Below are 27,734 nucleotides of genomic sequence, written 5' to 3'. Positions count from 1 at the left end.
AAACTTTTCCTTCTTCCAATATCAGCTGCTGCTGCTGCGTCACTGTCAGAGCTACAGCTTAAAATGTAGATAGCTCTGGGAAAGTCAATCCTTTGGCTATAATCTCCATTGTAAGGGATTCTTTGCAGAAATACCCTAATGGGGTGGAAAGGCAGGGATATTTGGACTCTGAATAAGGCAGAGGCACCACACAGAGGAAAAAAGGTGACAGGTTCCTAAAGATAGACTTCCCTATTTTACATTTTGTCCAGAGAGAACACGGAGACATTTTTTTATTTAAAGGGGATAGGGTAGGGTAGACATGTGGCAGAAGGAGTTGGGAAGAAGATGGGAGTTTTCCCTGAGGGAAAAATCACTCAAATCTCTTTACCCAGCTGGTGGCTGTTGCTTATTTTATTTTTTGTCCAGGGGAAGTGGTGTTGGACGGAGGTAGAGAAGACAGTGGTACAGTAGAAACGACCTAAAGGGATGCCCCTTCTGCCAAATGCCCTTAGATTCCACGATGCCTTTCAGTTGGGTGCTGAGTGCGCCTACACTTTGGGCTTCATTTTCCGTCCTTAAAATTACAAGAGATCAAAGGCTGTAGGTTAACACCTGGTTTTTAAGAGGTGTGATCCAATGGTATGGAGGGTCACCTCATACAAGTCTTTAGAACAAGGTTTGTGAGAAACTGGATTTGTCAGCATCTTATAAATTTTTAAGAAAGCACAGAGTGTAAGCAATACCCTTCAAATCATTAAAGACTGAACACTCTCCTGATATCCTACTGCCTCTGGTATCTTAGTCCTTAAAATGTTTAGAGATCCTTCCTGTGTAATTCTTGACACAAAGATATAATGACCATATTGGATCAGGGTAACTTTAGTGATTCCACGGATGGGCTCTGACCCTGCTGAATGCGTATGCAAAACTGAGTGAACTACTAATGTCTTTTCTGCTCAAAAGTGAGTTTCTGTTTCTTTTTTATCAGATTCTCAAAAGGGTCTGTGATCCAAAACAGGTTCTGGACGATGCTCACATAGAGCTGAGTGTGTTTATGTATGAGGCATAGTGGGAGGTAAAAGAAATGGCATCGTTCCGTTTTGCCAATGGAATCCAGTATTTTCCTATACCCTGGGGTGTCTCCTAATACTGATCCTAAAATGCTCCTGTCTCAGAGGACCTGGGACAAGGATGCCTTACAAATGGCTGGCCATTTTGCTCTATTCATAGGAACATAAGCAAGAGAAGTGCATTCTAGGCAAAATGGGAAGGCTGCCCTGAGCAGAAGGGAGGTAGGGGCTGGATTGCTCAAATTATAGCCACTGTAAGAAGCTCAGTCAGTAAAATCACCCTATTTTCGACTCCATTTGGGCCCAGGACTCTGAGGAGCTATGATTTACTCAGTTTTTCCTAAGCAAGTGTAAAAGGCATTAAACTAGATTGTTGCAGCTCACTTCCTCTTGTCTCTCTGGTTAATTCCACCAACTGTGGTTGAGAAACAAGTGTGTTAAGGAAAAGCCAGAATCTAAGCATTGAAGAGAAAATATCCCACTTCCATCCTCTTTGCTTTTCTCCCTCCCTACCCACAAGCTGCTCTTACATACAAGGTAATTTTTAAATTATAAGACTGGTATTAACACATTATCAATAAAGAGAAACAATGACCAATGCATTAACCAATGCTAGAATACTTATGCAAGTTAAGAGTCAGTGCAGACATTTTCCCAGAACTGGGAGGAGAACCAACCAGAAAGCTCATCACCCTGCATCAGCCAAATAGCTAAGCCACAGCCATTTTCCCTAAAGTTCTATTTAGGGGAATGAGATCTGCAACAATAACTCTGCCCCTCGATGAGGCAATCAAGGTCAAACAAGAGTGACGACAACAACCTGCAAGCACTGTGACTCCTGCTGTGACTTCTCAGCACTGAAAACAAGACCCCAAAACCCACTCAGCACAAAGCTGCTATGTGCACCTGACTTGAAATTAATAAGACATAGCTCACCTCACAGAGGATGTCTCTCTCTCCAGTTAGGCAAAAAGAATCTGTGGCCCAGAGATTCAGACCTAGACTTACATATCCAAGTTGTCTTGATCTCAGTGATACTGGGGAAGGCTGTATATACCTCAACCCCTCAAACTTAAGCCTTTCTACTCGGGCTCCCTTAATCTCTCGGCTTGCTTATTATCTTGAAACAAAACAAACCAAAAACCCCATACAATCCCCACTACCCTCATCCCCAGAACACAGCCCCTAGAAAATCTAGCTTATACAGTTTGCACTTTGCATGCTCTCTTCAAAGACCCTGCACACAGATACACAGACACATAAAGACACTGTCAAGAGGAGAGGGGTCTGTTCAAGGGAATAAAGTATTTTTCTTCTGTGTAGGCCTGGGTTACCCAGGGGTATAAGGTCCATCTCTTAACACTGTAGCGCGATCTCTCAGCTAGATATATGTATATGCAGGGTGAAGGGAGCAGGAACAGGGGGTGAGAAGGTTACTGTTTGTTTTTCAGCAGGTGGGGTGAGAGGTGTGGATGTATATTCAGATGATTGGAATAGGGGTGATAGGCCCACACAGGAATGAGGTCTGCCCCTAGACTTTCATTTGGATAAAAAAGGGGGCTCTGGGTGCCTGATCACTCTCTCTGTTTCCTTATTACTCTGTAACCCAGTGTTCACCAGTGTGGTTCAAGGAGTCACCAGTTCTGTGAGATGCGAGACAAAAAGGATACTGAGGTCAAAATAAATTTAGGAAGCACTGCAGTAAGAAAGGCTTAACCATTTGCTCTAATGCATAAATTTTCGAGCCTTTAATAAGCTAGTATGTGTTTTCTCTCTCTATATATATATAGGCAGAATATTTACGTTATAGAAGCATGATACTCAAAATATTTAACAACTGGTATGGCACAGGCTTCAACCAATCAGAATGGGCCTTAGCCACAAACTGCTGGTACCACTCACTGTACCCTAGAGAACAGGATCAGGCTGAATATCAGCCCACCCACTAAGCAGCATTTCCCAAGAGTTTTGCCCAAAGAACTCTACTTTATGTGGCATCTCACAGAACTGGGGAGAAAGGCTCTGGCTAATGCTGGAACTGCATCTCTCTAGGGATGGGGCCAGGACTCATGACTGACCACGGGGGTGCAGGAGAGGGGCAGCTCTGGCAGAGACTCCAGGTAGCACCAGCTGACAGATGTGACCACAGCTGCAGCAGAAACAGATTTCAAAAGACAGATGTCCCTCTGTCCCAGCTGCTCCGGGGACTCTGTCCCTGGTGGGTCAACAGGTGCCTGTCCAGGTGATGTTTACGGCCGAAGCTCTTCTCACAGCGTGGGCACTGGAAGGGCTTCTCTCCGGTGTGTGTCAGCCAGTGTCTCACCAGGTGGTGCCGTCGGCCAAAGCTCTTCCCACACTCAGTGCACACATGGCACTTTGGCACAGGTGGTGCGCGCTGCCGCTTCCTAGCCCCAGGGCTCTCTCCAACCTCTTGGCCCTTGCAGGATTTGCCATCTGCGTGCACTCTCTGATGGCTGGCTAGATGGGAGTTGCATCGGAAATTCTTGCCACACTCAGGGCACCTACTGGGCTTGTCATGTAGGTGGGTTTTCTGGTGTCGGATCAGGTGATGTCTTCTCCCAAAGCTCTTCTCACACTTGAGGCAGCTGTAGGGCCTCTCCCCGGTGTGTGTCTGCTGGTGCCTGGCCAGGTGGGAGCCCCACACAAACTGTTTACCACACTGGGGGCACGTGTGTGGTCTTAACAGGGAATCCATTTCTGTGCTACACAGAAGGTTTGAGAAGCTATCTTCCTGAAGAAAAGGTGGGCCTAGGAGCATGCCTCTGGAGCTTCTGGGCATGGAATCCCAGTTCGCATCCTGCTCTGGGTTCCAGAGAACAGTATCTTCAGACACACTAGATAACATTCTGGGAGGCTCTGCTTCTAGTTCAGGGGTATCCCCCTCATGCTCACTTCCATCTCCTGTGGAAAAAGGAAAATACAGACCCCAGGAGGTGAGTCACAAGGGAGTAGCCCAGGACTTAGTCACAAATGAGGCTGTACGATGCCTATTAGGGTCTAAACCTTACCCCATAAGGGCTGAAAGAACAGATTTTAATGTTGTACAAGACAGTATAACAGGTACAGTGGTTAGAGCTTAGACTTAGGAGACAGATACCCACAAAATCTGTTTTCCCACTACACTTCTGTAGGCCTTCATTTCTTCTTCTGCAAAATGGGAATAATTATAAGGTAGATGTTATAAGACAATAGGATAGTACCTGCATATATTAGTCACTATTAAGTAGTCTATGCTATTGTTGTTATCTATTTATTACTATTATTTATTTAGCACTTAAAAAAAACTATTAATCAACCATATTAATCACCATCACCATGAAGAGAGGTGAGGAATGGTCTGAAAATCACTGGCCAGGTGACACCTTGTCAGCAACACTGGAGACATTGTGGAAGGCATTTCCACAATGGGTAGGAGGTTGAACAACAACAACTAACATTTATTGAGTGCTTACTATGTGCTTGGTACTGTTTGACTATGGTAACATATTTAAATCTCATAATAATTTATAGATGAGGAGCCCAAAGAGAAGTTAATTACTTTTCCAGGGTTCCACAGGTACTGTCCTAGATTCAGATCCACAAAGTTTGGCTCTTGAGCCTGCCCTCTAAATTATTATGTTACAGTCTTGCTTTTGAAGAAAAAGATCTCTAAACCATTCAATGCTATAACTGTCTGAGGCAGAGGCGGGGTTTGAGGGACATGTAATGATAAACCTCCAAAAGGGGTGGAGGTTGTGGCTGAGTCTATTATACATCATTACCTGTGTATGTGACCTTCAGAATATCCCTCTCTTCTAAGTCTGGGGGGTCAGGGACCCATTGTTCTTCTCCTCCTTCTAGTTGAGAAAGCATATCCAGTTTGGGAATTGGAAATCCTGACCATGGGGAAAGAAAACAGAGATGTCAGTTTGTTCAACTGTAATTTTCATTTCTGAAAAAAGCTTTCTCCTAGATTATTCCTTTGAACTCTATAGATAAATAAGGCCAGATACAACAAGCCTTTCCCTCTCCCAACTCCCATTTCTGCTAAGTCCCCTCTCCTTTCAGAAAATCATATTCTCTTTCCAACAAGTGTTCTCTTTTGTGCAAATTTCAAATACTTTCAGCTCAACTGTTCTTTCTGGTCATAACTTCACTTAATTAGCCCGAGTACAGCTGTCTCACCCACAGCCCCACTCTCATCTTTCCCTAGATGGTTTCTGAGTTTCCAAGGACTCAGTTCTACTTCTTAGGTGTCCTTCTCTCTGAAAGAACCTCCCAATTCCCAACCAAGAATTGCCTAAAGTTCTCTAATAATTCACAGCATTTTGTTGTTGTTGTTGTTTTTTTTTTTTTTAAGTGACACTTCTATTCTCTTTGGATTAACGCTAGTGCTCTTTCCCTAGTGGAAACCTAGACAGATTCCCTGCCAAGAAAAGAACCCCAAATGGACACTATGCAACAGTCCCAGAGCAGATGGCGCCACTCTCCCAGAGTACAGTCACTGAGTGGCTGGGGAAGGTCGTGCTTACTCAGAGAGACCACTATCCCACAGTTTTCCTGCATGACATATTCTCCATAGAAGTCTGTTTGAGAAGGGTCCAGGCTCCTCCACTCCTCCTGAGAGAAGCACAGTGACACATCCTTGATGGTTACCAGGCCCTGAAACAAAACGCAGCCATCATCTATCAGCAGCTGTTCTTTAAGGAAAATGGGGTCTCAGTATAGAAGGCTAAGGTGGTAGTAGAGGAGAGGTGGCAAGAGAAGGTCTAGAAAAAGAACTGCCCAGAGGTTCTTAGGCCAGGAACATGGTTTTGGTGAAGAGGAAAGGGGCAAAAGCAATGGTCAGGGTGTGAGCAATAATGTCTGTAGAGGAGATTCCCAAGTTGGGACCATGAGAAGTTGGAGGCACCACAAACTCACTGGTCCCTCTGTGTAGTTACAAGTGTCCACCCAGCCTCTTCTCATCTGCCTTTCTTCACTGCAGAAACTGGGTACAAGTTCCTCCTTTCTCTACTTTCCTTTCCTATCTGCACAAAACAATATGGATAACATATTCTTTCTGGCCTCCTCCCCCTATTATGCCATATCCTTATCTTTTAAGGCAGCCTAGTCTGGCAGTTAGGAGCCCAGGTTCTGGAGCCAAATGACTCCTAGCTCTGTCACTTATATTAGCAGTATGACCCTACACAAGTGCCTTAATCTCTTCCTGTCCAGTGTTCTTGTCTGGGGATAACTGCGTTTCTTTCAGGGTTAAAAGAGTTAATGTACAGAAAGCACTCAAAGAACAGCAAGCATGGTAAGCACTCTGGGAGAATGGATACTACAACTACTATTATTACTAACTTCCCATGGCTCTCCCCTTGCCTTCTGAATCTAAACTTGTTTTCTCTCTCTGGTGCTGCCCCTCTTCACATCTTTCTATCTTCTAGTCATGTGCATAAATGCTCCATCATCCACCTAATCCAGTCTACTTTATGTTCTTCCAAGCTTCCTTCAGGTCCTCTTTTCCTAACCTTTCCAGATTTCTGTTTTTAAATTTAACATAATTTATTTATTTTGGGCTGTGCTGCGTCTTTGTTGCTGTGCACGGGCTTTCTCTAGCTGCGGTGAGCAGGGGGCTACTCTCCAGTTGTGGTGAACGGGCTTCTCATTGCGGTGGCTTCTCCTGTTGTTGAGCTCAGGCTCTAGGGTGCAGGGGCTTCAGCAGTTGTGGTGCTTGGGCTTTGTTGCCCCGTGGCATGAGAATCTTCCCAGACCAGGGATCAAACCTGTGTCCCCTTCATTGGCAGGTAGATTCCTAAGCACTGGACAACCAGGAAAGCCCACGATTTATTTCTTAATGAACATTAATGAATTTTTCTTAAATTCTCCTTGTGGAGAATCTATTAAAACAAAACAAACTCAATCTGTAGGAATTTTCTTCTTCTCATCATGCCTCCATTCATTTTTCAAAAGGGTATGAGTTCCTTAGAAAGGGATAGAATCTGTGCAGATATCAGACTAAATACCAATAGTGATCAAGTGAAATGACAAATCAATTAAATGAAGTGAAGTAAAAGTCACTCAGTTGTGTCTGACTCTTTACAACCCCATGGACTGTAGCCTGCCAGGCTCCTCTGTCCATGGAATTTTCCAGGCCAGAATACTGGAGTGGGTAGCCGTTCCCTTCTCCAAGGGATCTTCCCAACCCAGGGATCAAATTCAGGTCTCCTGCATTGCAGGAAGATTCTTTACCATCTGAGCCACAGGGAAGCCCAATGGAATGACACAAAGGCTACAGAAAGGCAGCAGTGACAAGACCTTGAGAGAGGCCAAGAGAAGAACATAGCCCACCTGTGATCCCGCCGCAAGAAGTGCAGCTGCCATCTCCCAATCTCCAGTGCTCCCTTCCTGGGGAATGGCAGGAACCCAGGGAGTGGACTGAGCTGGTGAGGGGAGAGAGGAACCATTAGAGATGGAGCAACCATCTTTTTCCAGTTAGAGCCTGGGCCCTATTTTAGTGGGGCTTAAGCGTCATATTTTTCCCCTATATCTATGTCCACCTGTAAGACTCAAATGCATAAATATATTGTAGTAGAAGAGACCTTCCCTCAAATGTTCTGAAAGGGTACTGAATGGTTTTTAGTAGAGCATTTATGTCATTCATTTCTACTAAACTAGCTGTGGTTTGAATTTATATTATTCAAATGTAATTTTCACCTTGTAAAGTACATTTTATGGGTGTGTTTTCCAGCAGCAGTCAGTGTTTCTGTCACTTCCTTTGTCTCTCATATTTGTTACACTAACCACGTAACAGGTGGAGGGAGTGATTATGTAAGAAACGGGAGAAGCCCAGTTACATGGTCTGCAGAATCCAGATGCTTCTTACGTTTTCCTGACTAGGGCCTGTAAGTTCTTTCTATTTCTGTGCCCTAGTCCTGGTACTAACTGTGCTGTTCAGTCAGTCCGTGGCACTTTGGAGATTTTTAATTCTACTTTTCCAATAGAGATTAGAAGATTATTCTCTGCGTTGTGCTTCCCACACACACCCTATGGGCTCTCACCCTTCTCCTGAAGGGACTGTGGCTCCTCTTCAAGGTCACAGCATAGGTGCTCCAATGGCCCTGGAGCTGTTCTCCACGGCACCTCTTCCTGGCTTCCCCTTTCCACCTGGGGCTCTGCTCTATCCAGCTGGACATTCATCGACTCCCATCCTGTCCCCAGGGCTGCTGTCTGTTCTGAAAGCATTTTCGCTGCAAACTCAAATCGTGACCTGGAACAAATTCGTATCAGTTATGCCCATGACAATGGAAAGGGGTGATAGTTCTAAGGGAGTTATGGAGAACAGTCCAGGGATAAAAGATGAAACTGGATAGGAAGAGCTTGATGGAAGATGAACTTTAAAAGTTTGAAGTGAAGCGAAGTGAAGTCGCTCAGTCGTGTCTGACTCTTTGCGACCCCATGGACTGTAGCCTACAGGCTCCTCTGTCCATGGGATTTTCCAGGCAACAGTACTGGAGTGGATTGCCATTTCCTTCTCCAGAGGATCTTCCCAACCCAGGGGTCGAACCCAGGTCTTCCGCATTGTAGACAGACACTTTACCATCTGAGCCACCAGGGAAGTTTGATGTGTTCTAATCAACTGAACCTGAGCCATAAATGAGCAAGTGTTATATAGTAAAGTCACTAATGGTTATTTTGGGGACCTCATGGTTGGCAGAACTTCATTAAAAAAAATCCTGGAAATTCAAAAGCTATCAATTAATTTCAACCATGGAAAATACTTAATCTAGGAATCTCAACCACTGAAAATAAGCAATCTGGAAATATGCAGGAGGGAATGCAAACAGATTTGCATTCAACAAAAATGGAGATAATCCCACATAAGATTTTCTGCCACAAACTCCATTCTCATCAGTTTAGAATGAAATGATTACTATAGGTAGAAGTCTTAGTCAAAGGGTGTATTTCTCAGAAGGCAGAACCAAATGGTGCCTTACTTAGAACAAGCCTCAACTAAGAGACTTACAGCCTATCATTCTGTTGTAGAAAATCAGAACTGGTAGTAAATATGGTGGACAGATCAATAACTTGGAAAGCAGATGTAAGATTCTAAAGCAACCCTAACAGATAAGAGAAACTGTTGGCAGTGGGGAGCTATGTCGAAAGAAAAAAGAACAGAAAGAATTTCGTGTAGGTAGAAAAAGGGGAAACAGGTGTTGCTAACATGACCCTGGGGTGAATAACAGCCCTGTGATTTAAGACACGGCAAAGAACCTGTGACACATGATAGAACCAGTCAGATCTAATTATAAAAACCTATTCAATTTTAAAGAAGGGTATGGTAAAGCCAGAGTGTATTCCATCACAAGAAACAAAAGTTAAGAAAGGGATGGGAAATATGTCCATTAGGGAAAAGTTCAAAACAATGGACCTAGTCTTCTCTTGCCTTGGGAAGAAGGCTCATGAATGACGCTGCCAATGAATAAAAAGAGATGTTTTCTTTCTCTATGTAGATCTCTTCTCTTGATTGCAAGAGATTAGAATTAGGTAAGATTTAAAAATTCTTAATAATCCTGCAGTGCACAGAGTTGAAAGCTCTTTGCTCTGGACCTCTTTGGAACACAACAGGTTGTGTTGTGATAGCAGTCTCCCTGCCTTACAGCAAAGAAAGTTTGTAAGACTGTGCAGAGTCACTTTTTGCTTGGCAACATCGTATTTTTTGTGATTCTTATTCAATGCCCAAGCAATCAGAGCCAGTGAAAGTGTTCCAAAAACAGGTTAGAACCTCTGTAACTGTTCTGGCTCACTCATATTCATCTAATGACATTTGCAAGAACCCAGAAGCCCAGAACAGATAATGACAAATGTCAAGTTGTTTATTTTCTTGCCTGTCTTTGACAAGAGAGGTAAATGAGAACCCTAAACTCAATGTCTCAGGGCCTCTTGGGAACATTCTGGACTGATTCCCAGCTTAGGTTTCCTTTTCAGAGACTTCTCATGAGAAAGGAAAATTCCCAATAAAGCAATAAAGGGGGAGTTCCATTTTAGATTTCTCCTCTGAATTCCAGCCCCTGTGTTCTCTTCACTTCTGATATGTAAAGCATGGATTCCCCCTCTTCACCAAAGGTCTTCCTCATCCACTAACTTCGTTGGAAAGTCCTCCCTCAGGGCGTTCAGTTCAGTTCAGTCGCTGGGTCGTGTCCGACTCTTTGCGACCCCATGAACTGCAGCACGGCAGGCCTCCCTGTCCATCACCAACTCCCGGAGTTCACTCAGACTCACGTCCATCCAGCCAGTGATGCCAACCAGCCATCTCATCCTCCGTCATCCCCTTCTCCTCCTGCCCCCAATCCCTCCCTCTAGGTAAATATCTGGACATCTGTCTGAGATCCATTTCTCCATCTCCCTAGCAGCAGAGTCCCTTGATAGGAAGCCTCTTTCGCAGGCCAGATGTGAGACTCTCCAGACCATTGACAGAAAACCTGTGGAAGAAATCTCAGCAAAGGAGGGGGCGAGTACTTGTCCTCAGACTGCTTTTGCTAAGATGCGCATGCTCTCCTAGCCAGCACCTGGGCAGTTAAGGTATCAGCCCTAACCTGGATTCTCCTGGTTCCAGGATGTATCTCAGGCCTACTGGAGTCAGGGTTCTAGAAGTTTCGTTCGCCCTTTTGCTTCATGTATCTTAGTGGGGCATGGCACCTGCAGAAGTTGGTTTCTGCAGCTATTGCTGTTGGACAGAGAAAGGGCCACGCTACCGAAATGAGTAGTAGCCCAAGGGCACAGGGACAGTCGCTGTCAGAGAAGCCTGGCCCCGGTCCCTGGGCGGGGTGTGGGCGGGACGGGTGCCCACTCCAGAGTTGGGTTGCTTCGTCCCTCCTCGTCTCCGTGCCCCGGGAGAGGGTCAGGTTTCAGAGAACTCGAGAGAGAGGCAGAGCTGGAGCAGGGGAAGTGAGGTCAGAAAACAGGTTGCCCGTGAACTGGGACAGGAGCAAGTGAAGAAAAAGGAGCCACGGGGAAACCTGCGCGCGGTGACAGCGGCGGGAACCCGCGGGGCCTGACAGCGACGACGCTGGGGACGAAGAGACAGGAGAGGGGCGGGCACAGAATGTCAGTGCAGCCGAACCTGGGAATGGCAAGCGACCCAGAGGCCGCGTCGACCCTCCTCCCCGCCCCCACGGGTGACCGGCCCCACTCGCCGCCCGGGGAAGCCAGGTGTCCTTCCCTCCCGCCGTGACTCCCGCCGGCCCGGCCCCAACTCACCCGGGTCGGTTTGGCCTGCAGCCCGGTGTCTCCGTCCCGGGCGCCGCCTGCCCCTCCCCTCCGTCCTCGCCTCGTCGGAGCCGGCGTCCGCGGAGCCAGCGACAGGCGGAGACGGCGGCCCGGCGAGCGCGGGTGGGGCGGGCACAGGAAATCCCCGCCCGCTTCCGGGGCTCGGCGGCCGCGGCGGCGCTAAGAGGGGAGGGCCCGGTGCGGGGGACGCGCTGCGGCTCCGGCGACCCCCGGCCGGCCCAGCCCCGCACTTCAGCGCCCGCCACCCCGGGGCGCCGCCGGCCCGAGCGCGCAGATCCCGGCTGGCGGTGGTCGCTCAGCCCCGCCCTCTCCCTGACTGGTCATCTTCCCTCCCGGCCACTCGGCCCCCCGCCGGCTCCTTTGCACTTGGGTTCGTTAATTACCTTGACATTATAACAACCGCTGGTTATACGCCGGCAGTCGCTATGAGGCTGATTTCTAGAGACAACAGTCTGAATTCTTCAAGGAGCTCACCTTCTAGGTTTCAAGAAAATGACGGTGATGATAAGGGGCTGAGAGAGCGTTGAGGAGGAGTCACTAATTCTGAACGAGGTTGACTTCACCCGAGACGTGTGTCTGAAGTAGGCCTTGCGGCTGCATTGTCCAGTTTGCGAAACCACCAGCCACAGTCCAGACAGAGGTGTGTTGTAACATACGTACCAGATAATTCGGAAGACAAAATTAGCGAAATGAACTATAGCTAATAAACAATATTTTGAATATGTTGAGCTAAAATGTTTAAATTCACTTCACCTACTTCTTTTAGCTTTTTAAATATGGCTACTAAGGTGTTTGTATATGCGGCTTACGTATTTCTATTGGACAAAGCTACTTCGAAACAGTAAGATAGATTTGACTGGAAAAGATGAGAAAGGGCCTACAAAACAGAATAAACACACTACTCTTAGAATCTGTTTATAATCTACAAATCGCATTCTTTGTCATCAGAACAATTCTGTACAATTGTATTTTATGGGCTTAACAAGTGACTCACTTAAGATCATAGGGGACAGACACTTTGCTATGTGCCAGGCACTGTAACTAAATCCTGGAAGTCAAAGATCCCAAAGGAATTGTCTGCCTGTGGATTCAAAAACTCAAGTCTGTGGAAACACATGTTAACAAATATTTGCAAAAAAATGTAACAGATGCTAAAGTGGAAGAGTATACTTTGCACTAGGAGCAAAGAAGAAAATGTGCATGGCTGGGAGGTCAGAGAAGGCCTGACAAGTCTTGAGGGAGAGAAGGGTGGGGAAGGCTCCATTAATGAAAGAGAAAGTGCTAGACATTCAGTTGCCAAAGGGTATAGACCATATTCAAGAGCAGATCATAGGTATTTTGCAGAAGTAGTAGAGCCAGGATTTATATCTCAGTTCCTGGAACTGAATCCAGAGGTTCTTTTCATTTATATTTCCACAGGTGAGAAATACAAGGTATGTTAATCTGGGTATTTAACAATAGCAATATCTCAGTGATTAAACATAATAAGAGCTTATGTTTCATACAAGTCCATGTGTTGCGGGCTTGTTGGGGCCAGTGAATGGCTTATGAGCTCTTTCCAATTATGGAAAGACTAGGTTTCTACCATCTTGTGGCTCCACCATCCCTTATTGCCTTGGAATCATCCAATCTGTGGGCTGACTTGGTGGAGGTATCAGGGCCCAGCCCTGGAAGTGCTATACATCATTTGTACCCCATTTCCTTAGCCAGGGTTCAAGTACATGATTACATGGCTGCACCTAACTGCAGGGGGTGACTGTGAAATGACTTCACAGGAAGTGTGAAGGAAATAGGGTTTGATGAATGGTTAGCATTGCTTCTGTCACACGTATAATTAATCAAGCACCTAAACCTGACTTTACCTGAAGGAGATATTTGGGGAGTGGTGGCAGATTATATTAAAAAAAAAACAAAAAGGAGGCAAAATAGTCATCTTTGGCCTGATGACACAATAATGGGACATTAATATTTAATAAACATCTACTTTATGCCAGAAATTTGTTTTTTAACATCACGGGGAAAAATATACAATGTCTTTATTATTAGCTTTAATGTGCCATCTCTTTAGATATCAGTCAGCAAGCTGTGAGGTATAGATATCATCTCAGCAAGGGTTTAAGAGCATTCAGTGAGCCAAAAGGCAAAATTAGGAATTGAACTCTGGCCTTTGACTTATAATTTGGTGCACCTGTCACCAGAGTGTTACTTTACCTTTCACAGTAATACGTGGATGAATCCAAATTCCTATGTAAGGTGGAATAATTCATGCAGGGAGTAGCAGGCAGATGATTCCATCTTTTTAAGACTTTCCAGTCTTAGATCAAGACAGCATCTTAGGCAGAATCAGAAGGCAGAAATGTACATGCTGTGGGGTGAAGAACATATGCAGATGTGCCTAATTAGAGAAGAAATGAAATGAGGAAAATGATAGATTAGAATAGTGGGTCAAGGATTTCTAACTTGCCATGTCAAGTTATAGAGAGTCACTATATTTAGTGTTATAAGCAAGAGATATACCTGATGGGTCTAATTATATCATTCTAAGGGGACTCTTCTATTCAGGACTGCCCTATTGATAGAGTTCAGAACAATAGAATGGGATGAGTTGGACCCAAAGCTGGATTCTAGTGAGTATAGTACAGAGTTCCTCAGGACATAGCAGTATTCTTCCTGGGGCTCAGGGAAGTCACAGTCATTTAAGGTTCCAAGTTCTCTGTGAGGACTTCAAAAGACCTTAGAAGGCTCAGTCTCTTGTCTATCAGCCTCGGCTCCTTCATTTCTGAACTCTTGTTCTGCCATGGTTTGAATAAAAAAAATATAATGCAGGTGTTCACCAGTTTATGATCATGTTATGAGTTTATTAGTTGATTGTAACAAATTATCAGCTTGGCTTATAAAAACCTGTTCCACTGTAATAAACATACCTCCAATTGCTAATTAGAGCTCAATCACCATTTATAACACTGATTTTCTTCCGCTCAAAGTTTTTGAACCTTGATGTTGGAGATGACTTTTCACTAATAGGGCAGTGCAGTTACTTGCTTCCTCTATGTCTGGGTCTATAAAAGAAAGAGGAAGGTCGAGGAAACTGTAGTAGGACTCCTGTGGAAAGAAAGGGAAGGGCCCCTTAGTCAGTAGTTAATAATTAAAACTGGTACTTGTAGAGCACTTTAACACTTACGAAGTGCTTCTGTATACATGTGATCTTCATAACTCAGGGAGATAGACTAATTCTCTTTATCCCTAGTCTTCACAAAGAGATACAACTGAGCAACAACAACAATAATCCCTAGTTTACATTTAAGGAAATAGCAGTTCAGATATTTAAAATTGCAGAACCTCACTTTTTATTTCTATAATTCTGGGCAGATTTATATAGATATATCTGTTTTCTAATCAATAAAATGAATGTCATTATATCTACTCTGTAGGGTTGTTCTGAAGAATAAATGAGAATGTAAATCGCCACCTAAAAATTGTCATTCACCATTTGCCTCTACAAGGATTAGGTCACTAGCTGCTGTTGTCACTGACCTTCAACACATCTTAAAAAGACTTTAGGGTGGAGATCAAGGCTGCGGCACTCTGTGCTCTGGGAAAAACTGGCAGAACAGGCTTTCAGATAGATATTTTCAGAAGAAGGTTTTATGAGCCTAATTTCTTGCATCGTCTCATATCTAGGTAAGCACTAATATCATTAATGAGGACATTCTTTCCTTGTGACTATCAGCAACCTTCTGTGACTAGCAGTAATCTGCCAAAGTATATGCTGGATACATGTATCCCTCTTCAGCAAAACCATGTATATATTGACATCCCCCCTACCTCTTTAAAGCAGTTCCTCAGAGCTATCTGAGAGGGTGTCTCCCAGGCTATAGTCCTCATTTTGCTCCAAATAAAACTTAACACACAACTCTGACATTGTGTTTGTTTGTTTTTTTTTCTGTCAACAAAATAGATAATTTAACACATAGGAATAATTCAGTAAATGATAAGACCTAGGTATGGAGCTGTATAATTGGTGAAAAGAGGACTTTAGTAGGGTGGGACAGAGCAAAGATGGGATAAAAGATAAGTTTATTCCTGAGTCTCAGTGAGGTAGACAAGTTGATTGAAGCTGAAGGTGTAGGTGGCAGAGTGGGAGCTTTAACTGGAGCATGGGATAGGGGCTACAGTTATTGGTAATAACTAGATATAGGGTACGACTGTAAAAATGAATGACTGAGGTTGTGGACAAGATTATTTAAGGTAAGAGAAAGTCAAGGAATGGAGAGGCTGGGTATTAGTGGGGATAGTAATCAAAATATTTAACTATCAGTACTAGTGTGGGCATGGGTCCATTAAAATGAAGGAGCTTATAGTTCTGTGCAGGGTCCTGGAGGCACTAGTGGCAATGAAAATATTTCAGTATTTTAATGATCATACCTGCACAGTTGAACCCAGGGCATAAGATGGGCCATCCACGTGGATACTACCATGAATGATGATGAGGTTACGTAGAATGAGATAGCAAGCTAGTTGAGGGAGTCTTTAATGAAAGAAGGAGAATGACCAGGACTATGGTAGGTGATAATAACAAAGGAAGGGTAATGTGCGGAATGGCCTGATGTCTCAAAGGAGCAGGACATTACTTAGGGAGAAAGGAGGAAACTGGTGCTTGAGGCAGTAGTGAAGAGCAAAGAGCATATTTATTCTACTTCTAACCCTAGAAGGTGTAAAGCCGTGGCTTTCAAATTTCATATATTGTATTTGAAAAAAAAACATATTTGAAAGTCATCATTTATATACTTGAAAAAATAGCTTACTTTCATGGAACAATACCTTAACTACATGCAGTATATGCTGATAGTTTTCTATTTATTTTGAAGTTTTTAATTTCATACCCATTAAATTAATTTCATAAACCATGAATAGGTTGCAATTTACCATTTGAGAAGCAATTGGTATGTATATTATCAGAGAAAAGTCCCCTTGAGAGGACTGCAAAAGAAGCATGCTTTTTCCTAAAGAGGTAGCCAGGTTTCAGTTAGATAAAAGAGGTGAAAGAAACATCTGTCAAAGAGGTTGAAGGATATAGGAGTGTCTTAGTCTGTTCAGGCTGTGGTAACAAAAACCATAGACATGGCGGCTTATAAACAGTGAACATTTATTATTCACAGTTCTGAAGGGTGAGAAGCCCAAGACTGAGACACTGACAGATTCTGGTGAAAAACTGCTTCTGGTGTCTTCTTGCTCTGTCTTCACATGACAGAAGGGGCAGGGGAGCTCTCTGAGGCCTCTTTTATAAAGGCATTAATCTCATTTATGAGGGGTCTGCCCAAAAGACCTAATCGCTTCCTTGAAGGCCCCACATCCAGATACCATCACACTGGGGATTAGGTTCCTATATATGAATTTTGGGAGGGCACAAGCATTCAATCTACAGCAATGGGATTTTATTGATGATGGATCCTGAATTCCAGAGATCACAGTGGAAGAAGTTAGAAGTTGTTTGGAGGGTTAGAGTCTGATTCAAATTAGGCAATGTAGAAGACAGTAATAGGGTAAGAATCTCTACGGTGAGGGGTGATCTGGAGGCCAAGTATTCTTGTGGCCAGTGTTGTAAGTAGAGATATGGGACATGATGGAATTAATACTCTCAGGGGGAGGTGTATAGTCAGTTGTTATGACAGTCATCTTGTCTGTGGTGAGGTGAGGTTTAAGGGTTGGCTTGGGATGAGTAGATGAAGTGTCTGTGATAGAATGAAAGTCTCACCAGAAGTTTGCTGCACTTGTATACCATCTTTCAATCGTGTTGTGAACAGAGCTAAGGCCAGAGGGGCTGTCTTTCCAGAAGTGCCAGAGCTCCAAGGTCTCTTAAATCATGCTTGGCAATAGTGTTGGTGGTGTGAAGGATTAAGGAGTTCTGTGGCTTAACCTTAAATCTTACTTTCCTTGATATTGAGGGGAGGGAAGGAGTAGCCTTATAAGGAGGTAACAGTTTCTTGTGTACTCCTTTTTGTTGTTGTTGTTGATTTTATTTTTTATTTTTAAGTTTCTGATGTGGACCATTTTTAAAGTCTGGTGTGCTGCAGTCCATGGGGTCGCAGAGTCAGACATGACTTAGCGACAGAACAGCATCATTTCTTAAAGTCTTTATTAAATTTGTTGCAATAGTGCTTTTGTTTTATGTTTTATTTTTTTGGCCACGAGGCTTGTGGGATCTTAGCTTCCCTACCAGGGATGGAATCCACACCCCCTGCTTTGGAAGATGTGGTCTTAACCACTGGACAGCCAGTTAAGTCCCTCTTGTGTACTCTTTAAATGGGAAAATTTTAATATGAAAGACAGTGCTAAATTGAATAGTGGGCATAGAGTCGTGCTGGAAATAGCACTAAACTAAGAAGCAAAGGATTTGTTTTTAGTTTTGGCTTTGCCTCTAGGTGACAGATCAATCAACTTGGTATAATGTCATTCATTCTTCTTTTCCTTAAAAGCTGTTGTGAGGACTAAATTAAGTAATAATATAGGCACATGGTGTAAAACTTTTAAAACGCTTGTAAGCAAGATGTTGGCAATTGATGTTACCTGGCAGAAGTAATTTGTAGTCAGTGCAAACAGTGAACCAAGGGCCAGCAGCTGTCAGTTAGTGACAGCTGGTGTTGCAATCAGGGTAAGACTAGATGTTTTTATAAGATTTGAAGTTTTTTTGGTGGTAGGACACAACTCAGAGACAGACAAGTGAAAGGCAGAACTCTTTGTTACTTACAGCTATAGACCAGAGAAGGCTGTCACACAGGGTCACACAGGAATTTTACCCAGGGACAGGTAACAGTAAGCTGGAACTGTAGGAAATGCTTGTGGAATCCTAACTAACTGCTAGACTGCCAGGGAATTCCAGCACTGTGAAATATCATGTTATACTCAGACAACTTCAAAGTGGTGTAATCTCAAATTGTCATTATTTTATAGTACAAAAACTTAATTCTAAACAGATTACTCATTGACATAGTATGGTATCTTAATTTAGTTCTCTGTTGCTTTTTTCATTGAAGACTAGTTGATTTAAAATATTATGTTAGTTTCAGGCATACAACAATGACTGAATATTTTTATAGATTAAACCCCATTTAAAGAAATTATAATATATTGGTTATATTCCCAGTACTGTACTGTGTCTATATTGCCTATTTATTTGATACCTACTAGTTCATACCTCTTAATCCCATTCCCCATCATGGCTCTCCTCTCACTGCTCTCACCACTGGTAAACATAGTTTGTTCTCTGTATCTGAGTATGTTTCTCTTTTGTTATATGCGTAAATTTGTCTTGTTTTTAAGATTCCACATATAAGCGAAAACATACAGTATTTGTCTTTCTCTGACTTATGTCACCTTTCATAATACTCTTTAAGTTCATCTGTGTTGTTACAAATGGTAAATTCTTTTTTATGGCTGAATAATATGCCATTTGTGTGTATGTGTGTGTGTGTGTGTGTGTGTGTGTGTGTGTGCCAGTTTATTTGTCTGTTCATGATAAACATTTATTTGAATGAACAGTTTGGACATATGAATGGACACTTTATTTGTCCATTCATCTTTTGATGAACACTTAGATTGCTTCTGTGAATGGCAGATTCTTCTTAGATGGCTAAGATTGCTTCTTACATGACTATTGTGAATAATGCTGCTATCAACATTGGGGGTGCAAATATCTTTTCAGATTAGTTTTTTTTTTTTTTTTCATTTTCTCTGGATATATAACCAGGATTGGAACTGCTGGATCATATGATCATTCTATTTTTAATTTTTGAGAAAACTTAATACTGTTTCCACAGTGACTGTACCAATGTACATTTAGATCAGCAGTGTACTAGGGCTTCCTTTTCTCCACATTTTCACCAATGTTTATTATTTGTTATCTTTTTCATAGTAGTCATTCTGACAGATGTGAGGTAGTAACTCATCATACTTTTAATTTGCACTTTGCTGATTATTAGTGATGTTGAGCATCTTTTCATGTGCCCATTGGCCATTCTGTATATCTTCTTCAGAAAAATATTTTAGGCAATCTGCCCATTTTTAATTAAGTTGTTTTTTGATATTGAGTTGTATGAACTTTGATATTACCCCCTAACAGTCATACCAGTGTAAATATTTTCTCCCATTCTGTGCTCAGTTGCTTCAGTTGTATCTGACTCTTTCTGACCCATGGACAGTAGTCTGCCTGGCTCCTTTGTCCATGGGACTTTACTGGCAAAAGTACTGGAGAGGATTGCCAAGCCACCCTTCAGGGGCTCTTCCCTGGGGTCAAACCCATGTCTCCTGCATCTCCTGTATTGCAGGCAGATTCTTTACCACTGAGTCACTGGGGAAGCCCTCTCATTAAGTAGGTTGTTCTTTTGTCAGTGGTTTCCTTTGCTGTGCAAAATCTTCTAAGTTTAATCAGACTTCATTTGTTTATTTTTGCTTTTGCTTTTCTTGCCTAAGGCAACAGATCCAAAAAAATATTCCTAAGACTTATGTCGAAGAGTGCATTGCCTATGTTTTCCTCTAAGACATTTACGGTTTCTGGTCTTACATTTAGGTCTTTAATCCATTTAGCATTTATTTTTGTATGTAGTATGATAAAATGTCCTAATTTTATTCTCTTACATGTAGCTGTATAGTTTTCCCAGCACCAGTTATTGAAGAGACTGTCTTTTCCCCATTTTTTCCCAACTTTGTTATAGATTGATTGATCATAAATGCATAGGTTTATTTATTTTGGGGCTTTCTGTTCTATTCCATTGATCTATGTGTCTGTGCCTGTACCATACTGTTTTGATTACTGTAGCTTTGTAGTATAGTCTAAAGTCAGGGAATGTGATACCTCAGTTTTGTTATTCTTGTTTAAGATTGCTTTGACTGAAGTCCTCTGCAGTTTCCTATAAATTTTAGGATTGTTCTAGTTCTGTGGAATATGGCATGAGTATTTTGGTAGGGATTATATTAAATCTGTAGATTGTTTTGGGTAATATAGCCATTTTAACAATATCACTTTTTCCTAATTGTACTTCATGAACATCAGATATCTTTCCATTTATTTGTATCATCTTCACTTTCCTTCATTAATATCTTATATTTTTCAGAGTACAGATCTTTTATCTCCTTGGTTAAGTTTATCCCTAGATATTTTTTTCTTTTTGATGTGATTTTGAATGGGATTGTTTTGTTGCTTTCTCTTTTTGATAGTTCTTTATTAGTATATAGAGAAGCAATGGATTTGTGTATATTAATTTTATATCCTACAAATTTACTAAATTCACTTATTCTAAATTTGGTAGAGACTTTAAAGTTTTCTATATTTAGCATCATGTCATCTGTACATAGTTATAGTTTTATTTCTTCCCTTCTAATTTGGGTGCCATATATTTCTTTTTCTTGTCTGATTACTCTGGCTAGGGTTTCCAATTCTATATTAAATAGAAATTGTGAGAATGGCATCCTTGTCTTTTTCCTGACTTTAGAGGAAAAATGTTCAGGTTTTCAGCGCTGAGTATGATGTTAGCCTTGGTTTTGTCATAGATGGACTTATCATGTTGAGGTATAATTTCCTCTATACCAACTTTGTTGAGGGTATAGACTTTTTTTTTTTATCATGAGTAATGTTGAGTTTTGCCAAATGCTTTTACTGTGTCAGTTGTGATGATCACGTGATTTTTATCCTTTGTTTGTTAGTGGGGTATATCACACTGTTAGTTTGTGAATATTACACATCCTTGCATCTTTGGAATAAAAGATTTTAAAGTTTAAGTGTTTCTATGTATCAGTTCAGTTCAGTCACTCAGACGTGTCCAACTCTTTGCAACCCCATGGACTGCAGCATGCCAGGCTTCCCTGTCTATCACCAACTCCCGAAGCTTGATGAAACTCATGTCCATCGAGTTGGTGATGCCATCCAACCACCTCATCCTCTGTCATCCCCTTCTCCTCCTGCCTTCAGTCTTTCCCAGCATCAGGGTCTTTTCCAATGAATAAGTTATAAGGATCATGAATAAGAGAGTGTATCACTACAGATCCTTCATAGACTTAAAAGCCAATATGAGGATGTTATGAATGATTTTATGCCAATGCATCTGACAATTTAAATAGAGAAATTTTTTGAAAGACACAGATTAACAAATTACAAGAATATATAGAAAACCACAGTAGCACTATCAATGATTGAATTTGTATAATCAGAAGGAAACTCAAGGTCCAGATGGTTTTACTGGTGAATCTGATCAAACTTAAACAAAAAGGATAGTAATTCTACAAACTTTTTTAAAAAGAAATTTTAATTCAGATCTTGTTTTATGACTAAATATAGTTTTAGTCATATAAATTCTATATTTTTTGGTTAAATTTATTACTAGTTATTTTATTATTTTGTTGAGAATGTGAATGGATGTTTTTCCATTTTCAGTTCAAATTGGTTTTTGATAGGATAGTAATAAACTTTTTGTGCATTCATTTTTTGTGTTGTCAACTTAATCTCGCTTATTAATTCTCATTCTTCCCTTCACCTCAGCCTATTGAGTCTAAGAATTAATCATACCATCTGCATACAAAATAAGTAATTTGATATTTTATAATTATTTTAAGTATTTCCTCTTCATGTCTTATTATCATAGTTATAAGTTTCAAAACAATGTAAGGAAGCAGTGGAGAAAACAGGCATGTCAGCTCAGTTTCTGGTTTTAATAGAAATCCTTCAGTATTTCACTATTTATAGTTTATCCAAGAAATTAAAATTACCATGTTTACTAAAAATTCCATGTAACATTTGTGTATAACTTAACAATTACTTACTAAAGCAAAGATCTATGTGATCACTATATAAGAAAAAATTTAAAGGTTAAGAAATAGTACATTACCAGCACTGGGAATGTATATCACTCTGCTACAGGAACCCTGTCCCTTCTTCTCTTAGTACTAACACAGGCTGCCTAACATTCTTACTGATTCCCTTACTTTCTTTATAGTTTTACCATTTATACATGCATCCCTAAATATTATAGTCCTGTTTGCCTTTATTTGAACTTTATATGAATGAAATAGTTTCATGCAACATTTTGTACAATATTATATCTAAGGTTTATCCATGCTACGTGGTGTGGAAATGTGCATTCATTTTCTTTGGTTGTATTCACTTCACATATACATACATATGCATGTCTGCTCAGTCGTGTCTGACTTTTGCAGCTTCATGGACTGAAACCCGCCAGGCTTCTCTGTCCATGGAATTTTCCAGGAAAGAATACTGGAGTGCGTTGCCATTTCCCATTTCCATTGGGAAGATTAGGGGATCTTCCCAACCCAGGGATCAAACCTGCATCTCTGGTATCTCTTGCATTGGCAGGCAGATTCTTTACCACTGCACCACCTGGGAAGCCAATTCACTTCACAGTATGGATATATCAAAAATTATATTTTAATTTCTATTGTAGATGGCTATGAAGGCTTCCCTGGTGGCTCAGCCAGTAAAGAATCCACCTCCAATGCGGGAGACCTATGGGGTCGCATAGAGTCAGACACAACTGAGCGAGTTTGGTTATGGTATTATGGTATGAGTTATTACCTGTTTTTGGTTAGTACAAACACTGCTACCATGAACATTTTTGTACATTTATTTTGGTGCAATGAGTAAGAGTTTCTCTAGATAAGTCCATAATAGGGGAACTTTGGGCTGAATTAACTTTACCACATAATGGTTAACAAAAAACTTTTTCCCAAATGAGAATTTTCATTGTTTTACATTATTGCCAATACCTCGTTTTATTGGGCTTCTTAATTTTTGCATTTTGTCATCTGCTTAATGGTACTTTTCACTGTGGTTTTCATTTGCATGATTCCTATTAAGGATGAGGATCTAAGAGATTTGGATTTCCTCTTTTGTCAAAGTCCTGTTCCAGACTTTTGCTGATTTTCCTATCTGAATGATTTCTTTTTTTACAATGGATACTAGGATTTTGCTGCTCATGTGTGTGGCATATATATTTTGCTGATCTTTTCATTCTTAATGAGGTTATTTTTGAAAAGTCAAAGTTCCTAATCTTAATATAATTCCATTTATCAAAATTTTTTTGTAGTTCAGTTCAGTTTAGTCGCCCAGTTGTGTCCAACTCTTTGTGACCCCATGGACTGCAGCACGCCAGGCCTCCTTGTCCATCGCCAACTCCCGGAGTTTACTCAAACTCATGTCCATTGAGTTGGTGATGCCATCCAGCCATCTCATCCTCTGTTGTCCCCTTCTCCTCCTGCCTTCAGTCTTTCCCAGCATCAGGGTCTTTTCAAATGAGTCAGTTCTTCGCATCAGGTGACTGAAGTATTGGCGTTTCAGCCTCAGCATCAGTCCTTCCAATGACGATTCAGAACTGATTTCCTTTAGGATGGACTGGTTGGATCTCCTTGCTGTCCAAGGGACTCTAAAGAGTCTTCTCCAATACCACAGTTCAAAAGCATCGATTCTTCAGGACTCAACTTTCTTTATAGTCCAACTCTCACATCCATACATGACCACTGGAAAAACCATAGCTTTGACTAGATGGACCTTTGTTGGCAAAGTAATGTTTCTGCTTTTTAATATGCTGTCTAGATTGGTCATCACTTTTCTTCCAAGGAGCAAGCGTCTTTTAATTTCATGGCTGCAGTCACCATCTGCAGTGATTTTGGAGCCCCGAAAAATAGTCTGTCACTGTTTCCATTATTTCTCCATCTATTTGCCATGAAGTGATGGGACCAGAGGCCATGATCTTCGTTTTCTGAATGTTGAGCTTTAAGCCAACTTTTTCACTCTCCACTTTCACTTTCATCAAGAGGCTCTTTAGTTCTTCTTTGCTTTCTGCCATAAGGGTGGTGTCATGTGCATATCTGAGGTTATAGTACTTTTCATATCTGTTTTTTAAAAATCCTCCTCTGCCATGAATGTATTATCCTATATTATGTTATAAAAGATTTTTAGTTTTGTCTTTCACATTTAATACTTTGACTGGAACTGTTTTTTTGCTTATGCTGGGTGAGGATAAAATTTTATTAATTTTCTACATGAAGAGCTAATCATCCCAGTAGTATTGATTGAAAAGGACACCCTCAATGAATTGATCTACCTTGCCATCTCAGTGTTTACTTCTGAGTTTGGGGTCCATTTCTGAGTTCTCTTTTCCATTAGTGTATTTGTCTGTCTTTTTGTCAGTAATCTAAAGTCTTAATTACATAGTTTTATAATAAATCTTGATATTTTATTCTTCTTAACTTGGCCTTTATTGAGTTGTTTACCTTTGCATAAAATTTGAAATCAACTTTTCAAATTAATAAAAAATTGTTCTGGAATTTTAATTGAAATTATACTAAAAATATGGGCTTCTCTGGTGGCTCAGTGGTAAAAATCCGCCTGCCAATGCAGGAGATGTGGGTTTGATTCCTGGGTCAGGAAGATCCCCTGGAGAAGGAAATGGCAACCCCACTCTAGTATTCGTGCCTGAAAAATCCTATGGACAGAGGATCATGGCAGGCTACAGTCCATGGGTTTACAAGAGAGTTGAACATGATGTAGCAACTAAAACAACAACACATACTAAATATATAAATGATTTGGGAACAACTGACATTTTAAAAATCATCTACCATTTATAAACATGATATATTACTTTCTATTTAGGTCTTCATTAATGTTTCTCAATAGGCTGCTATTATGTATCTGTTTATTAATTACATAGATGCCAAGGGGTACCTTATTGACCTTTTAATTTTACTTCTATAATTATTCATGCCTACCCCCTACTCCATATACTGTTATACAATATGTACCTGGATCAAATGCACATGCTGTATTTTTTAAACATAAGATCTCAGCAAGAGAGCTTAGGAAAAATAAGATAGGCATGATACATGGATTTCTAATATGAGAATAATGTAATTTTTTTCACCTTTTCCTGCCATATTGGTCACAATTCTAAAAAACAGAACTGATAGACTATGTATATAAATACATAGGTATGTAGAAGAGATTTATTGTGAGATATTGGCTCACACAATTATGGAAGCTGAGATATGCCATCTGCAAGACAGAGGCCTAGGAAAGACAGTGTTGTAATTCTAGTCAAAACTGAAGGTTTAAGAACCAGGGGAGCTAGTGAGAGAAGTCCTACCTTTAGTCTGAAGGTCCAAAGACCAGAAGCATCAATATCTAAGGGCAGAGAAATCAAACTCACCCTGTTTTGTTCCATTTTAGCCCTTAGCAGTTGGATGATACCAAGGCACATTGTGATACCCAGGCAGTCTTCTTTGCTAGGTTTATTGATTCAATCCTAATCTCTTCTGGAAACACTGTCATAGACACACCCAGAAATAATATTTTGCCAGCTATCTGTGCATCCCTTAATCCAGTCAAGTTGACATGTAAAATTAACCAACACATCAGCCTATTCAGGTTCACTAGCCTTTTGATGCCAGAGAATACCACCAGGTCTTATGAATGGATGGCTCTGACTGTTTTCATTCTGGAGTATAATTTATACCTGATTTCTTCTTTGTTGTAGGCTCCTTTCTTTATTGTGTGCCTTTGTGAAAGTGCCAATGAAAAGTTGACGTTTTGGCCAGACCCTGTTCTGCTTCAATATACTTTATGAATGTCAGCAAGTCCTGTTATTTCCTCACACAGAGCCAAGGTCTCTCTGTGAACATGTGTGTGAAGTGAAGGTTGCTCAGTTGTGTCTGACTCTTTATGACCCCATGGACTATACAGTTCATGGAATTCTCCAGGCCAGAATTCTTGATTGGGTAGCCTTTCCCTTCTCCAGGGGATCTTCCCAGCCCAGGGATCAAACCCAGGTCTCCCTCATTGCAGGCAGATTCTTTACCAGCTGAGCCACAAGGGAAGCTCAAGAATACTGGAGTTGGTAACCTATCCCTTCTCTAGCAGATTGACTCAGGAACTGAACCGGGGTCTCCTGCATTGCAGATGGATTCTTTACCAATTGAGCTATGAGGGAAGCTCCTCATATGAGGGAAGCTATGAGAGAGCTATGAAGGTCTCTCTCTGATTATCTTGCGAAGGGCTCCTGGATAGGAACCTGTACATCAACCTCTTTTCCCCCCAGCCCCCTCCTCTCTTTTTTTGGGGCAGCTTATTTACTTCAAAATCTAAACAAATAGTTAAATATAATTGAAATTCAATTTCCCCAAATGCTTTGTGCCTATAAGCATCTTTCTCCTTTAGAGATACATTTTCTCTTTCCTGAGCAGAAGTACACAGCTTTCTCTTACCTGCTGGCACACTTCTGTTGCCTCAGCAGTCGCTGTAGAGCTTTTTACCTCCTGGTTCTTGAAGCTGTAGATAAGGGGGTTCAGCAAGGAAGTGATCACACTGTATTGAATGGAGACCACTCGCTCCAACACTGAGCCTGAGTCAGGGCTGATGTACCTGAACAGAGCCGTCCCATAGAACAGGAGCACCACAGTGAGGTGGGAGGAACAGGTGGAGAAGGCCTTGCCTTGGCCCTCAGAGGAGCGGATACTCAGTATGGCAGAAATGATTCTTGAGTAAGAAAAGAGGATTGGGGGAAGTGTCAGCAGCCCTAAAGATGTACATGACACAGCTAGAAGAATCTCGTTGACAGTGGGGTCAGTACAAGACAGAGGGAAGAGTGGAGGTAGCTCACAACTGAAGTGGCGGATGATGTCGGAAGCACAGAAATGTAACTTGTGAACAAAGAGACTATTCATCAAGGAAATAGAAAACCCCACTGCCCAAGCTATGCTCACAATCCCAGTGCAGAGAGGTCTGTTTATGACCACAGTGTAGAGCAGAGGGTGGCAGATAGCGGCATAGCGGGCATAGGCCATGGCGGAGAGAAGGCAGGCTTCTGTCCCCCCTGAGAGAGTGAAAAAGAAACTCTGAGTGATACAGCCCCACACTGAGATGCTTTTCTTCTGAGACAAGAAGTTCCATAGCATTTTGGGCACAGTGACTGAGAAGAAACTGAGATCCAGGAAAGACAGGTGTCCGAGGAAGAAATATATGGGTGTGTGGAGCTGAGCATCAGCCTTGATGATCAGGATCATCACTGTGTTCCCCACTAATGTCAGCAGGTAAATCCCCAGGAACAGCACAAAGAGCACTGTCTGGATCTGGGGGTCACTGGACAATCCCAGAAGGACAAACTCAGTAATAATACTGATATTTTTCATGGTTGCTTAGAGATTCTGTCCCTCACAAGAAACGAGTGGTCCTACATTTGTGAGACATTAATCTGAGTCATTTTCCATGAACAAGAGACTTCTGCTCAAAGGGAGGATATCTCCTTCTGTGCTGTGTGCTAAGCCACTTTAGTTGTATACCTTCTTACCTATAGACCAAAATGGGAAACTCAGGATAAGGGAGTGTCTTCTCAGATACTCTATTCT

The 27,734-nt window shown here is 41.7% G+C and overlaps 2 protein-coding genes across 2 annotated transcripts; both read right to left on the bottom strand.

Annotated features, from left to right (window-relative positions):
• Nucleotides 1–160: 160 nt before the first annotated feature.
• On the bottom strand, nt 161–11,424 carry ZNF641 (zinc finger protein 641). Its single transcript, XM_052639791.1, has 6 exons — nt 11,298–11,424; nt 8,099–8,307; nt 7,389–7,480; nt 5,585–5,714; nt 4,835–4,948; nt 161–3,974 (listed from the first exon to the last, which is right to left on the bottom strand). The coding sequence occupies exons 2-6, from the start codon at nt 8,280–8,282 to the stop codon at nt 3,220–3,222; spliced, it is 1,275 nt and encodes a 424-aa protein (XP_052495751.1). The 5' UTR covers nt 8,283–8,307; nt 11,298–11,424; the 3' UTR covers nt 161–3,219.
• LOC128048119 (olfactory receptor 8S1-like) lies at nt 10,444–27,518 on the bottom strand. Its single transcript, XM_052640558.1, is given in 4 exon segments — nt 10,444–10,519; nt 11,298–11,486; nt 26,595–26,636; nt 26,638–27,518. Coding segments are annotated over 4 exon segments (1,188 nt in total).
• Nucleotides 27,519–27,734: the final 216 nt, after the last annotated feature.

The sequence above is a fragment of the Budorcas taxicolor genome, chromosome 5 (assembly GCF_023091745.1).
Source record: "Budorcas taxicolor isolate Tak-1 chromosome 5, Takin1.1, whole genome shotgun sequence".
Taxonomy (NCBI): Eukaryota; Metazoa; Chordata; class Mammalia; order Artiodactyla; family Bovidae; genus Budorcas; species Budorcas taxicolor.
The sequence above is the reverse complement of the archived record's forward strand: the minus strand, read 5'-3'. Positions and strand labels throughout refer to the sequence as shown.

Excerpts from the sequence above, each read along its gene's own strand:
- ZNF641 (XM_052639791.1), bottom strand. The coding sequence starts at position 8,282 with ATGCTTTCAGAACAGACAGCAGCCCTGGGGACAGGATGGGAGTCGATG. Across the intron at positions 7,481-8,098 it reads ACAGTCCCTTCAGGAGAAGG|CTCAGTCCACTCCCTGGGTT; the intron begins GTGAGAGCCCAT and ends TCCCCTCACCAG. Across the intron at positions 4,949-5,584 it reads TGGGATAGTGGTCTCTCTGA|GATTTCCAATTCCCAAACTG; the intron begins GTAAGCACGACC and ends CCCCATGGTCAG.